Source organism: Rhododendron vialii, chromosome 13a (assembly GCF_030253575.1).
Source record: "Rhododendron vialii isolate Sample 1 chromosome 13a, ASM3025357v1".
In the NCBI taxonomy this organism is placed as follows: Eukaryota; Viridiplantae; Streptophyta; class Magnoliopsida; order Ericales; family Ericaceae; genus Rhododendron; species Rhododendron vialii.
Window position 1 is genome coordinate 30,860,514 of NC_080569.1, and position 14,211 is coordinate 30,874,724.

At 38.0% G+C, this 14,211-nt stretch overlaps 1 protein-coding gene and 1 long non-coding RNA gene across 2 annotated transcripts; both read right to left on the minus strand.

Moving 5' to 3' along the window:
* Positions 1-951: 951 nt before the first annotated feature.
* Positions 952-13,398, minus strand: LOC131312556 (transcription factor TGA2.2-like). Its single transcript, XM_058340402.1, has 9 exons — positions 13,054-13,398; positions 12,375-12,528; positions 12,116-12,181; positions 11,958-12,017; positions 9,085-9,162; positions 8,913-8,964; positions 7,643-7,914; positions 2,632-2,877; positions 952-1,401 (listed from the first exon to the last, which is right to left on the minus strand). Exons 2-9 carry the CDS (start codon positions 12,435-12,437, stop codon positions 1,255-1,257), a joined length of 984 nt encoding a protein of 327 aa, XP_058196385.1. The 5' UTR covers positions 12,438-12,528; positions 13,054-13,398; the 3' UTR covers positions 952-1,254.
* On the minus strand, positions 4,607-7,121 carry LOC131312558 (uncharacterized). The gene is made up of 2 exons (XR_009195908.1): positions 5,659-7,121; positions 4,607-5,001 (listed from the first exon to the last, which is right to left on the minus strand). It is a non-coding gene; the product is annotated as an uncharacterized LOC131312558 (long non-coding RNA).
* Positions 13,399-14,211: the final 813 nt, after the last annotated feature.

Sequence of the window (14,211 nt, forward strand, 5' to 3'; positions counted from 1 at the left end):
GTGACGCATCTACGATTCTACCATGAACGCTTTGAGAAGATGATGTACCCACGGATGTGCACGTGATGCGTCTACCATTTTATCTCGAATGCTTTAAGAAGATGGTGTGCACACGGGATGCGTCCACGATTTTATCGTGAACGCTTTAACGATGTACCCACGGGTGCACACGGGATGCGTCTACGATTTTATCGTGAATGCTTTAAGAAGACATTGCGCACACGAGTGTGAACACGGTGCTGCGTAGCGCCGTCCCTATGTCCTAAGAAGAAGATGTAGCATCAAGATTTAAGTAGCCTTTGTGTGAGAGGAGTGTAAATTTGTTTACTCGTCCTTTTTGTGTGGTTACCTTCTCCCAGCTTTGGTTAGGCACATTTGGTGTCCTGTCCTCGCTTCAATGATCAAAATTGCACATTTTTTTTCAAGATTGATTGGTTAGGAGACGGGCAAAAGTTCAACTCAATCTGTCAATAAGTTCTCCATCGAAGAATCCGATTCTGCTCAATTCTTGGGTCTAGAACAATACAACTTAATTGATCGAGCACTTACCGATATCAGCTAAAAAAATTCATAATCTTTTAACCAATCAACCTGGACAAAATGAGTCAGTTCAAAAAATCCAGACAGAAGTGGGTTCCTATCAATGTAATAGAAAATGAAATGTGTAACAAAATGAGTCTGTACAAAAAATCCAGGCAGAATTAGTTGGTTCCTATCAATGTAATAGAATGAAAGGTGTCTAACAAAATGTGATTTCAGGCTACCGACCCAAATAGAGTGGGTGAATAATTGGAGGCAGATGGTGACCATATAATGTCTGTTGCTGTTGGAGAGAGAGAGAGAGAGAGAGACTCTCCTTTCCAACAATATCATTGAATTCTGATAATAATAATAAAAAACAATATCATTGAATTCAAACCATAAAATCAGTTGGTCAAACCATAAAATCAGTTGGTCAGAATAAGATCTTTTTTGCCCTTCTTTTTGGCTGATCAGAAAAAGATTTAGATTACACAACCCTATGTTGAAAAAGTGACTATCGAGTGAAAATGATACAAACCCAGCACCAGAAGGATCATACAATTCCATAGAGGTAAAACTCTGTACCATTACAACAGAAGCAAGATCATTACAACAGCTACACATGGCTACTAACACTGCCTATAATTTGAACTCTGAATCATACATGGCACTACCAAGAACACAGCCAGACTCATCTCCGAAATGTGAATCAGTGTAGTATCATATGCTTCGTTACTCCCGTGGACGAGCAAGCCATAGAGAGCTAAGAGCTCGAAGCCGAGAGAAATAATCATTTATAGCAAGCAAAGCACGAGCCGATTGGCGGGTCGTCAATATCCGGTGCAGTTGTTGCAGTGTTTGTTGTCTTAGATTGTCAGCCTGATATTAACGAACGGATAAAACACACGAGTGTATATCCATATCAACATTCAACTGGAAACATATAAACCAAGATATGATATCTATGCAGAAATAAGTTCATGTCGATCTGCATCCTACCCACGGAGGTAAATCCTTGCCAGTTAGGCAAGAGGATAGCAAGTGACAGATTTGGTCTCAGTAAACTACAATTGCCACCCATGAAAACTACTTGTTTCTCAATTGTGTGAAGCTTCAAATATTGCTAACCTTTTCCATTGATATTAACTTTTAACACATTTATGAGGTACTTACTTCATCACATTATCTTGTTCCCTTTCCCGGTTCACTAAAAACCAGGTTTCAAAACTTTGGCTCTCTCTTCTTCTTCTTCTTTTTTTTCTTTTGGTGCAATCAAAACAATGGGATTCCCTATCGAATTTTGTCCAATTCCAAATTTCGAACGAAAAAAATTCCACATAGTTTTCCGAAAAAAACTGCCGGGAGGCCATGGAACTTTATTTGGAATATATTTTCAAATACCCCATAATTCCAATTGTGGAGGGATATCCCACTTTGCCCCCTTGCGCCTATATTTTCCCACTCTGGGTTTTCTAATTCTTGTTTTATCCATTTTCCACTTGTGCTCTTGCATGAATTTTTTTTTTCCCATCAGCAAATACATGAACAAAGTCAACGACCAATATGCATTGAAAAAAATCTCATCATCTAGGCGCCAAATTGGGAAGATCAGAAGTGTAAGGGAGAGGTGAGAAACACATAACACTCAATTTACCAGCAGGCCTGGTCCTGAGATTTTCGGGGCCCTAAGCGGGTTTGAAAATGGGCCTCTACTGTTATGTATATTAATTAGATGTTCAATATGGGAAAGAAGATAGTCTTGTGGTCTAGTGGCCCAATAGTTGTACTACCATTTTAGAACTTTAAGTCGTGAGTTCGAGCTTCAAGAGAGTCATAACCATTTTTTGTACCAGTTCCAAAACTGTTGGCATTAAAAAATAAACGGGCCAAGTCAAACTCGGGATCGGGATCCAGTGCTTATATCACACGTGCCTCACCACCGTGCCATATTCACATCGTTGTGAAATATTTCACATACATTATATTTAATATATTCCAAGATTTGGGGGCCCAATTAATCTAGAGGCCCTAGGTGGTCGCTTGGTTGGGCCTATGCCAAGGGCCGGGCCTGTTTACCAGTGAAATAACGATTGCATACTAATAAATTACCTGGCGAATGAAGCCCTCGAGAGTTCCTAGCTTTCCCATCGCCATTGCCATTTGTCCCATGTAGTTTGCAACATTCCCTGATGAACCCGAAGGGCCAAGAGATCCAGCCAAAGTCTCGGCCAATGATTGTTGCAATGCCTCCATTCCCTGGGACAAGGCATCTTCTGCTTGTTGGGATGATTGCTGCAAGCTAGTGATACCCAACAACTGCTGCTCAGTTAATGGCTCCAGCTGATTTACAAGCAGCTGCAAACAAGTAGGTTTAAACTTAGGAAAAGGAAACAAGATGAAAATATTGCCAGTAACCATATTATAGTGTTCAAGCAGTTTTAACCAAAAAATACAAACAAGAAAACATTCAATCTCTTCAAAACCCAACATTAAAAATAAAAAACAGTCAAGAGCGATATAATCGTAAGTAACCTATCAAGTAACCAGGCAAACCCATCGCAGTAAAACTTATGTCGCTCAATAAATAGATACGTTGAGCAGGAATAAGCAAAACAAGAAACAACAAAAGCAGCAGACATAGGCGTTCCATATATCGTGTATTTAGACTGTTTTGAAAGAATTTGGCCAATTCAGCCGGACCAATTCTAAATGTAAATCTCGCCAATAATTGCAGCTTCGTATTTTTTAAAGAAAACAGAAGAGTTAAGAAAAAGACCAAGAAAGACACAGGAATGATAAACTGGATCAGCCAAGAGCAGAACCTGAAGAAACTTGAGCCAATAAACATCACTTCGAGTTCAAATCATCTTTTGCAAACAAAAGAAGGGTTGCAGCCACTGACAACTAGGCAGCACATGGTCATGGTCTTATATGAACTATTGACTTTTAGTAGAAAATCTACATGAAAGGTAGTCAAGAAGTTGAACCAGAACGCATTAACAAAATGAAAACAAATATCACAACATAGGAGCTCAGATAAGATACAGAAGAAGATCATGAAAGGTAGTCAAGAAGTTGAACCAGAACGCATTAACAAAATGAAAACAAATATCACAACATAGGAGCTCAGATAAGATACAGAAGAAGATCAAAACAGAGGCTACTTCCGCCACTAGGTTTTGAGCTTTTAACTTCTACTCTTGTCTCTGTTATAGTATTCCTCAAGCAAGGCAACACTTGCCCACGGTCATCATGAACTGTGTAGAACAACTAAAGGTGAGTTAATGATGTGCCGATATGTTTCAACGTACAAATGCATTGTTTAATTGAAAATCTGAAAATTGAACAAAATGAGTATAATACTATTTCAGACCTTTTCTTCATTGTTCATCGTGCTTAACCAAGAACTGGAACTTCTATTTGAACTACATTCTAAATTAATGAGATACAACATAATTTAACTCGAAGGCTAAGATCACATACATTTACAATGCATCCTCATAGCACCAGTATTTCGAACTATTAAAAAGAATGCAAGCTACCAATCAAACATAACTTATTCTTAAGCATGACAGGCAATGTACAATGCACGTCCACTACCAAAACAGGATTAATCAAATAACTTTAAGCAGGAAGAGAATTTTTTTTTTTAATCTGTTTTTTATTCGATGGGATCAATAACAACCTTTGGGGTTGCTGAATCCCAGACAAATAGATACTGAAAACAGATGATTAATATGGACATGAAAAAGATACCAAGCCCATACTAACATTCACTTCAGCCAAACAATTGATACACATGTCCTTGCATCACAGCATACCCATGTCCTTTTAAGGAAATTTCCAGCTATCTTGGCATTTCCATCAAGCAATGTTGATTTTTGCATTATCTATATACAAGCATCCACGAAGTAACAGCAAACATATAACAAACTCAATGTGTGCCATAATCAGAACTTAGAGACACCTTTTCACTAATTCTTTGAGTGTTCCTTCTCTACTTCTATATGGAACTCAGTGCTTCTCAAGAACCAGATAATGAGGGAGGTCCATCCAATTTGATCGAATGTTGATTTGGGCATGCGGCATGCCAGCACAGGAAAGGTAAGGTGTTCAGGACTGCCATTTACAAAATTTTCTTACCTGCACCTATGCATCTACATACTTCATTTGGAAGGAAAGACATGAGAATCTTTCAAAAGATAGCTATGGAGGTGGGGACTGTGAGAAGAGTTGTGTTTGATGAAATTAGAGCAAAAGTGAGCAGTTGCGCTTATTTGAATTTCACTGATTGAATAGGAGCTGTTTGAAAAATGGCTGCTTTCTTCTAAAGTTTTTGAAATAAACAAATACGTAGCTTAGTTTCTTGTGTGTGTTTTGGTTAGGGATGTTTGGCCCCTAGTGGTTTCTGCATCTTGAGTTTAAGGGGTATGCCCGGTGTTTGATGTTGCTACTTGCTCCTTTTGGTAATGAATTTTACTATGAAGCATGGGTACTCCGGAAATGTTGCCGTACGCGTACCGGGTACGGGTACGGCATGGGTACGGCAAAAACGTACTGGGTACGGCAAAATTGTATCGGGTACTTTTGGTAATTTTGGGTACAGCATGGGTACGGCAAGGGTACGTTTTAGCCCAAAATGAAATTTTTTTCAAAATTTCTGGGATTTTTTGTAAATAATTATAAAATAAGGGCTTATTGTGTAATTTATTTGTCATTTATAAACACAATATTACACGGCAGAGATCTTGGAGATCGATCTAGGGCTCCAAATCGGAAAAAAAATGTAGGTTCTCTCTCTCTCTCTCTCTCTCTCTCTCTCTCTCTCTCTCTCTCTATATATATATATATATATATATATATATTTATCGATCGAAATAATCTCTCTTTGTATATATGTACAAATATATGCATGTGTAATGTATATGTATATATGTATCTGAAATTTGAATACTAATAGATATGAATATTTGTACCGATTTTGCTTTTTGTTGGTAAAATAAGTTTCTATTTCATTTTATGCAATAAAAAATAGAAAATAATTATATATATATTCACCGTACCCGTACCCTACTTTTTTGGGATTTTGCTGTTTCCCGTACCCGTACCTGTACCCGTGCTCCATAGGAATTTTACCACTAAAAAAACATTTTTTTTATCGATTCTACATCCTCATCTAGATGTCCTCCATTCTCCAGTGAGACTCTTCGTAATGTCAAAAGATACAGTGAAACAATCTCGTCTTCCTCTTCAATGCCCTTTGATGAATCCGATATCTTTCCCTTTGTTGAGATCAGTAAAGAGTGAAAAACAGAATTTGAGAGAGCAGGATATGAAGTTCACTTAATCAATAATTTCTCCACTATTGCAAGGCCTGGTCAGCAGCATAAAATTTGACCTATGTTCCTCAGAACTCGGAATGAACCATCCTAGTATTTCAGATTTCCCTTGGTTTGAAGACTATCAACCAAACCAAACAGAGTCGTGTTTGGGGTTGAATAGATGAACCCGTTGTCTCCATTGGGTTCTATTGCGGCCATTGGGTTCCATGATATCCAAAAAACCTAGACTTTTACAAATTACCGACTCTAGATTCAATTTTGTTCTACACTTTCCCTTAGTCCTACCATCTATCGTCTACCTTGCTTTGAAAACTAATATTTTAAGGAGTTTTATCATCTAGGCATTACTTCAAAGAGAAATCCTCCCTCACTTCGGGAGACGCATACAAGTTTTTAACACCATCTTCTATTTTAGATTGTGCTGAAGTGGCACTCCTAACACTGTTACACAATATCGGAAGTACTAAATTTGCAGCTGCCACTGGTCCACCATCCGAATCTATCAAGACTATCACTGGGCTGATTTGGTAGAGTGGACTTCCCCAAGAAACATTCTGAATCCACTTGTGTTCACTACATACTAGAAACAGTGGTAATATCGAAGCTTCAAAACAGCAGAAAAAGGAGAGAGAAAAGACAGAGGAGCAGAACCAAACTTCCACACTTAACTAACACGAGAGAAGACAACTTAGATAGATATAAGAGATAAACAGGCATAAGAAAAGAAAGAAAAGAAGAAAAATTAAAACTCTTATGCAACTTCTTATTCAATTATTCCATCCCTAATCATGCTAGGACTCCTAACAATAGTAAACAGAAAGATACCTCCTTTTACAAATGCTTGAAATGACTACTAAATTAGTTCTACTTGTGTTCCCATCAAGGAAAACACGAAAACGACAGGATTAGCGAACATGAAGTTAAAACAACCACAAGATCCATTACATATAAAATTCCTGTCTCTTTGTCCCACTTCAAGATACAACTAGAAGACCCATTAAATAATGCTAGTAATATTAATGTTTCTGTGCAATAGCTAGAGAGCCCTTTATTATATCATCAAATTATTGACCAAGCCAGCAGAAAAACAGAAAAATATAGAACAAAAACAATATCTTAATCACTAACGGAAATCGGTTCAAAGCTAACCCAAAAAGGAGAAACAGCAGTTGTAGTGCCAGTAGTTATAGAAGCAAAATAACAAATATGTATATATGTGTGTGTGCGTGCATAGATAGATATATATATATATATATATCGAGACGGTTCAAGGGACACCCAAAAAAACACCTAAAAAACACCCCAAATCTCAAACTCATAGTTCCCGATCAAATTTTTATGATCCGAACCGTTCAATGCGTACAGAATGTGATTTTAAGGGTGCCCACGAGAAATTAACAAAAAAAATGATCGGGAAAGGCTTGATTTAGGCAGTTTTTATTTGAACTGTTCAATAAAAAACTGTTCGAAACTGTTCGGATCAAGCCCTTCCCGGTCATTTTTTTTGCTGATTTCTCACGGGTACCCTTAAAATCACGTTCTGATTACATTGAGCGGCTCGGATTATCAAAATTTGATCGGAAACTATGAGGTGTTTTTTTAGGTGTTGTTTTGGGTGTCCCCGGAACCGCCCCGTATATATATATATATAGAAATATTCAAGTAAGGATCTTAAAATGAGGAGGTAAGGATCTTAAAATGAGGACCTTATATATATATATATATATATATAGAGAGAGAGAGAGAGAGAGAGAGAGAGAGAGAGATGTGGCTATCACCTTAAGGAGTTCAGATGAACGGAATCCACCAAGCCACAAAAAACACCTCTCTGCAGGTGTTTTCCACATGCCTGATAAAATATGAAACACATCAGCCTTTGCAGCATCCCCTTTTATCCTGAAAATGTCATCATAGTGAGCCAAGATGCCATCCACAATGATGCGAAGTTCACCATCACCCGCATGGGAGTTGACAGCGCCCCTCAGCTCATTTATCCGTCGGTTGTGCTCTTCCAGCCACCGTGCATATTCCACATCAAATGCCAAGGCTCCTACAAAACAATGGAAAACGATCCATTCAAAATATATCGTGCATAAAAACAAAATTACCAAATAGATTGTGAACTACCGTATATCTCTATCATGTTAATTTCTTGTAGCAATGTCCGTGAATGAGATGACCGTACATATGAATTCTTTTTAAGATTACTTATAGAAAAAGTTATGCAAGAGGATAATACACAACTTCCCTAGGAAAACTAACCTCCATCAGCCCAACCTAATCTCATTTAAAAAATGTAATAGGAAGGTGGGAAAATAGGAGGGGATAATTTAGAAGAAAACGAAAGTATATATATCCATAAGGAAAGGAAGGTCGATTTCTTTTCCTGTGCTTGGTTGATTGGAAGGGATCAAAAAAAGTAAAGAGGAAAACAGTGGATAGTAACCTTGACAAGATTCAATTCTTCATTTTCCTCATTGCTGAAGAAAAAGGGCAGATGAAAACTCATCGTCTGGGCCAATTTGTTCCCCGTATTTTATTCCAAATCCTTCCCTTTCAATAAACAAGTATTATAACATATACCCCTCCCCCTATACCTTTCTTCCAAACCAAAGTTTAATAAATAAATAAATAAAAAAGAAGCAATTTTATCATTCCTAATACCACCAGAAGCTTCTTTCAGAATTTTCCGTCCATTTCTCATCATGACATTTAATATCTAAGCAGCATGCTCAACATTTATAAAACATATAGAGTCCCAATAAGTAACAAACAACTGCTCAAAAATGAAAATTATAAGATTTTCTCCCTATTAGTGTTCAGCTTAATGGGATGATTGCTATTGCAATGGGCTATTCTGATCATGCGCTAGACCAAGTAATTGACTATTTGACTGCATAACCAGAAGGTTATATTCCCGCATATTACTTTATTATAGAAGTTAACATAATTTAAACAAAACAAGATTGCAGTTTTTATTAAGAACTTCAAATCAGAAACATGTACATGTAAAAAGAAGATTCCATGTCCCAAGAAAATGTTATATACCATTTCCACTCATCGATTGAGATTGTTCTCCTGAGCTTGAAATGAAGATGCCCTTCAGTGAAGGAGAAATTAAACGAATTAGTAACTGCTGAAAATTTATAAGGTAATGGAACTAGACCTTAAGTGGGAGAAACGAGGATAAAACAGACACTAAGCGATAGTCAAGTCAAACCTGCTGCCGAGCTCGTTGGAGCTCTTGTTCAAGTTGTGTAAGCTTCATTCTGCTGCTCTCTAGTTGCTGAACATAAGCCTAAAAAAACACATGCAAGGTACTACTCAATGCAAAATTTCCACTCAACAATTAAAGCAGAAACAATTGCGTTAAGGTCCAAGAAACTCAAGGTGAAAGCATTTGCACATGCACTTACGCATACACACAGAAACCCACACACAGACGGTTTCCTTTCCCTCCATTGTTAGAACTTTATCATCAAAGATTAAAAATCACTACTATTGTCTATTAGTTGATGTTGTGGCAGTTGTTATTGTAGACTTGTAATTTCTCCATGTAACACAACCCATAGGCTGAGATACGTGTGCCCCACCCCAAAGAAAAACTTGCCCTGCCCGATTGCAGAAATCCTACCCTGCCTTTGCCTTGGCAAATGGCATATGAGAACAAGATACTACCAGGCAAGCCAGCCCGAAGTGAAAAGTTGGGTCTCCTGGCATGCAGTACACAGCCCAAGATCTCCTGCCTATCCATATGAATGATAGCAGGGTTGGAAGCAAGTAAGGGGTTGGTGTATGGTAAGCAGGGGCGGACCCACCTTGGGGCACGTGGGGTTATGTGCCCCCACGCCCTTCTTAAAAAAAAAATTCCCGATTTTGTGTGTGTGTGTGTATATATATATATGCCAAATATGTGCTAGTAAGCAACATTTGGTGTAGTGGTAAGTTGTTGGCTTTGGGAACAAGAGTGCGTGTGTTTGAGTCCCCCCAACTCCCCTAAGTATATTTTTGTTGTTTCAAAATTCTGGCACTAAAATAACAAAAAATTCTTTTGCTGTGAGCGTCATTTACAATCCACACCACTGCTCCGACATATCCTCCCACAGCCAGAACCAAGGTTCCCCCCCCCCCCCAACCTCTGATCATTTGTGTAGTACTCAAAATAACCCGCCCATTGCATTTGTACACTTTTGATCCCCGAAACTTGTACTAGTAGAGTTAATAATAGGAAAATAGATGATGAACATGATAATTTTGTTTTAACACATATAGTTGAGGTGCGCAAGTTTATCCAAGTAGCTGGTTATTAAAAAGATGTTGATTTTGGCACTCCACTTTTGTACGCAGACGCTCCATTTTTAACGCAAAGTTACTAGTAACTTCATGTACAAAGTGGAGCGCCTGCGTACAAAAGTGGAGTGCGAAAATCAATTTCCTTATTAAAATACATATATACTTTAAAATTGTTACTTCATCGTGAATGCTAAAATTATTTTGGTATGAATGTGCTTAACTGTAACTCATATATTCCGGTTACAAAAAAAATTGGTGCCCCCAGAGTCATATTCCTGGGTACGCCACTGATGGTAAGGACGGGCCAAACCTATGGGCAGAAATCTAACTTCTCCCGCTAAGTTGGAGTCTTCAAGTCCGAAGTGAAAAGAATGCAGAGAACCATCAAGGACTCTCCAACAAGACAAATTCAAGCATCTACATATTTATGTATGAAAGAATGGACGAAAGAAACAACAATAAATGTAACAAAACCAACCATATGCAAAACAAAGTTCCATTATACTCGCAGGACAGCATCATTATCCACTTTTACAGCGCAACACCACAAGCCCATTCTGACATTATCTCCTCAAGCATGTTGTGAGATCCCATATTAAAGCTTAGGAAATCGAGCCAATAATGTAGAGTAAGCCATCTATTATTCCCCTTGTGTTCACGATTGAGGAGAACAAAAGAAATTGAACTAAACAGTGCACCAACACAACAACACACACTGTTGGCGTGCTGTTCAACTTGAACATCATATATTTCATGACCTTGAAATAAAATAAAACGGCTGATTAGTTATTCAATGGAAATATCCTATATTTATCCACTTAAATCCCTGCAACCATACGATGCCGGATTAACACCTCGGCATAAGTGATTGTGTCTGAATGGATCTTATAGAGAAATATCGAAAATATCTACATATGCGCACGTGTGCATGTATTCCACTTTACATGGTCCTAGGCCTCACGGTATCTATATTAAATATCACACTAGTGGACTAGCCAATGGATTTATAAACTTCTCTGGAATTACCAAACAACACTTCCTAAAAGAAATTTTCCACTCGACAACCAATGGAATAAGGAAACATTTTGTGAGATACTCATAATCCTTCTCTTCAATAGAACAACTTTGTTAGGCATGGCTTTTGGATCAGAAGTCAATTAATGTATCAAACATTCTCTTCAAGGACAGGTTTTGGGGAGTTCTATAGAGGTGATTTTCTTGTAGTCACACCCAAAAATCACTTGTCAGCCCCACACATAGGTAGCACAGTCAGCTTAGTGGCACAACTAGAAGAGTTGACACTAATTCTCTATTGTGTAATCAATTTTGATTGCACCCTCTGACGTCCTCCATTGACAGTTCCAAGTCGAGTTGGACCTGCCTGATTCTCATCACACCAACAAGATACTCTACCAGTAACAGGAACACATGGTACATCTGACTGAATTATGAAAAGGTCGATGATCACTAAATTTTCACAAAACTATCCGGTGAAAAGGAATATTGCATAGGAGAAATGGACCAAATACCTATATTGCACTTTCCTACATTGCAACAATCCACATTTTTTTATGGAAAATCAGGTCCATTGATGCCAAAACACCATGGATCATTTGTGCAATCAATTCAGATTAAGTTCTGTTGATTCTTGAAACTCAAAGTTTGGATCTACGCTCATTGGAATTGCATTTCATAAAATTCTGAAGAATACCTGATGATAACAAACAAATCCAATAGAAAAAGACAAACTAAAGAAGTATATAACGACAAGGAAATCATCCACGAGTCCAGGGAACCTACTTTTTTCCTTAAACGGCTCTTTCTTGCAGCTTCGCGATTTTGAGCAAGCCTGCGAAGCGTCTGTAGAATAATAGTTTAGCAAACAACGGAACAAATCAAAAAACAACAGAAAGAGTCGGGTAAGATATTCCATATAACATGTTCAAGCAATATATAACCTTTTGATCCCTTGATTTGTCGCTGGCATCAGAAGTCACAATGGCTTGGGATTGATCACTTTGAAACTGCATACATGATATCAAGAATAACAAATATCAGTCTAACATCAGAATTCCCATAGAAATACATCATAAAGGAAGGAAGAAACTTCATGTCTGAAGTTGAAAATACAGGGCACACAGCAAACTGAAATTTAGAACTAAAACTGTTCAACCAAGGAACATAAAAATAGCTGAAAACAAGTGCTGTCGAAATCACCCTCAAATTCTTATCATCGGTGTCGCCATCCGTTGAAGTACTAGGACTAATGTCCGCCATCATGGACCCCCCCAAATCCTTTACGTGACAACAGCCAAAACCAGGTTACTTTGCAGTTTCTACTGTGGTGTCAATCAATCAGACCCCAGTTCACCTGCACAAGTATACAAGAAAAAACACCAATTGAGATGTGATAACAGCCTTTGACCTGTTCGCCCACAATCATATGTAGATTGAATTCGCAAACAGTACAAAAAGATTCACTCAAAAAACAATACCCAAACTAGAGCTGAACTTAAAAGGAGATTCCACTTCCTTTTTTTCGATAACTCAAGTGTCGGGGCCAGCTTAGGCACATCTTAGACTAATCCGGGGACCAATCCCACCGCCCACCTGCGGAAGTCCCAATTAGAGCCAGAGAAAAGCTCTATATGGACCGGCCCCAAAGGAAATTCCACTTCCAATTACACAAGTTCTCAAAGTATTGGAATTTTCTCAAGCAAAACATAGAGAGAGGGTTTTGCACATCAAAACCCACAAGCAAAATAAGTGCGCGGATAATAACAAAAACCCTTCTCCAAAATAAAAACACGATATGGATACTGATAAAGTGAATAAATACCCACATATGCATACAAACATATATACACATAGATATGTATCAAATCAAAGCACTTACAGTGGGTGAGAAATGGGTAAACAGTGGTGAGGGACCAAACATCAGGGAAGCCACTCGGTTAACATTTTCCTGCACGAAACAAAGCTTCCCTCTTTTCCACTGTAGCGTTCGGTTCGGTTAAGTTTCCTGTTTGTAGCAGAAGCCAGAGGAAATTCACCAAAACACAAACAACCCTTCGAAAATCAAAGGGAACCCAGAAGAGGGAACAGGAGAGTAAAGCTGAGGAATCCTTGAGAGAAGCTGCTATGGTAATGGAAGATCGACGACAGCCAATTTTGACTTTTTGGGTCTCTGATCTTTCGTCCGGTTCGGGTACAGTTATATACTCCTATATCCAACCTACCCATCTTTCAGTGGGAATCCTTTTTATTTAGTACTTTTTTTTCCTCTTCGGTGCATTTTCCAATAAATAAAATTACATTGAACGTCCTTCTTAATAAGTTATTGTCATCACGGGACCCGTATTTTGTCAATATACATAACAACCTATTTCTTGAACAACAATAAGTGTGGGATCATATTGACTTACTTCAATTTGAAGTACTCTATCTTCTGGTAACATCCGTATGGTACCACGTCGGATCTTTCATACAATATAACCTAGAATAATATCTTTAACGATATTATCAACGTTATCAGATGAACCTGGAACATACCATTGGGAAGCTATTCGATAATTAAACCTTGATGCACAATGGTACGTATTGTGTAGACTTGATTGAACATGAATAAATCTCTTTCGTAGTGTATGTGTATTCTTACATGAACTAATACGTCAATTCGTATGGAGAATTAGGTTCTACGTATAATTTTTGGCATGTTTTTTGTCATCTCGTGGATGTAAGTTAAAAAAATATATGGGTATATCCATTTCTAGACAACCAATAACCGACTTGCTTACGCAATTTCGTTGGGGACTCCTATATGTCTATTAACCCTAAGTCATGTAATACGGGTGTATGCGTGAGCGTGAGGGAGAAAATGAAAGTTTTGGTGTTGGATGTTTTGAACCAATATCCTCTCACGCGCCGATAATCTCTTACGGGATCCATCATGCAAAATAGAACCCATCATGGTCTAATTCAATGATCAAACCAATTCATCCTGCACATATGGATATGATAGTCATCCAGGCAAAAGGAAAGAAAAAAAAAAAAG

Bases quoted from the DNA above. Each gene is read 5' to 3' on its own strand.
- LOC131312556 (XM_058340402.1), bottom strand. From the start codon at position 12,437: ATGATGGCGGACATTAGTCCTAGTACTTCAACGGATGGCGACACCGAT. The intron at 12,182-12,374 runs GTGATTTCGACA...TCATGTATGCAG, and splicing joins CCGATGATAAGAATTTGAGG to TTTCAAAGTGATCAATCCCA. The intron at 12,018-12,115 runs GTTATATATTGC...ATTATTCTACAG, and splicing joins ACAAATCAAGGGATCAAAAG to ACGCTTCGCAGGCTTGCTCA.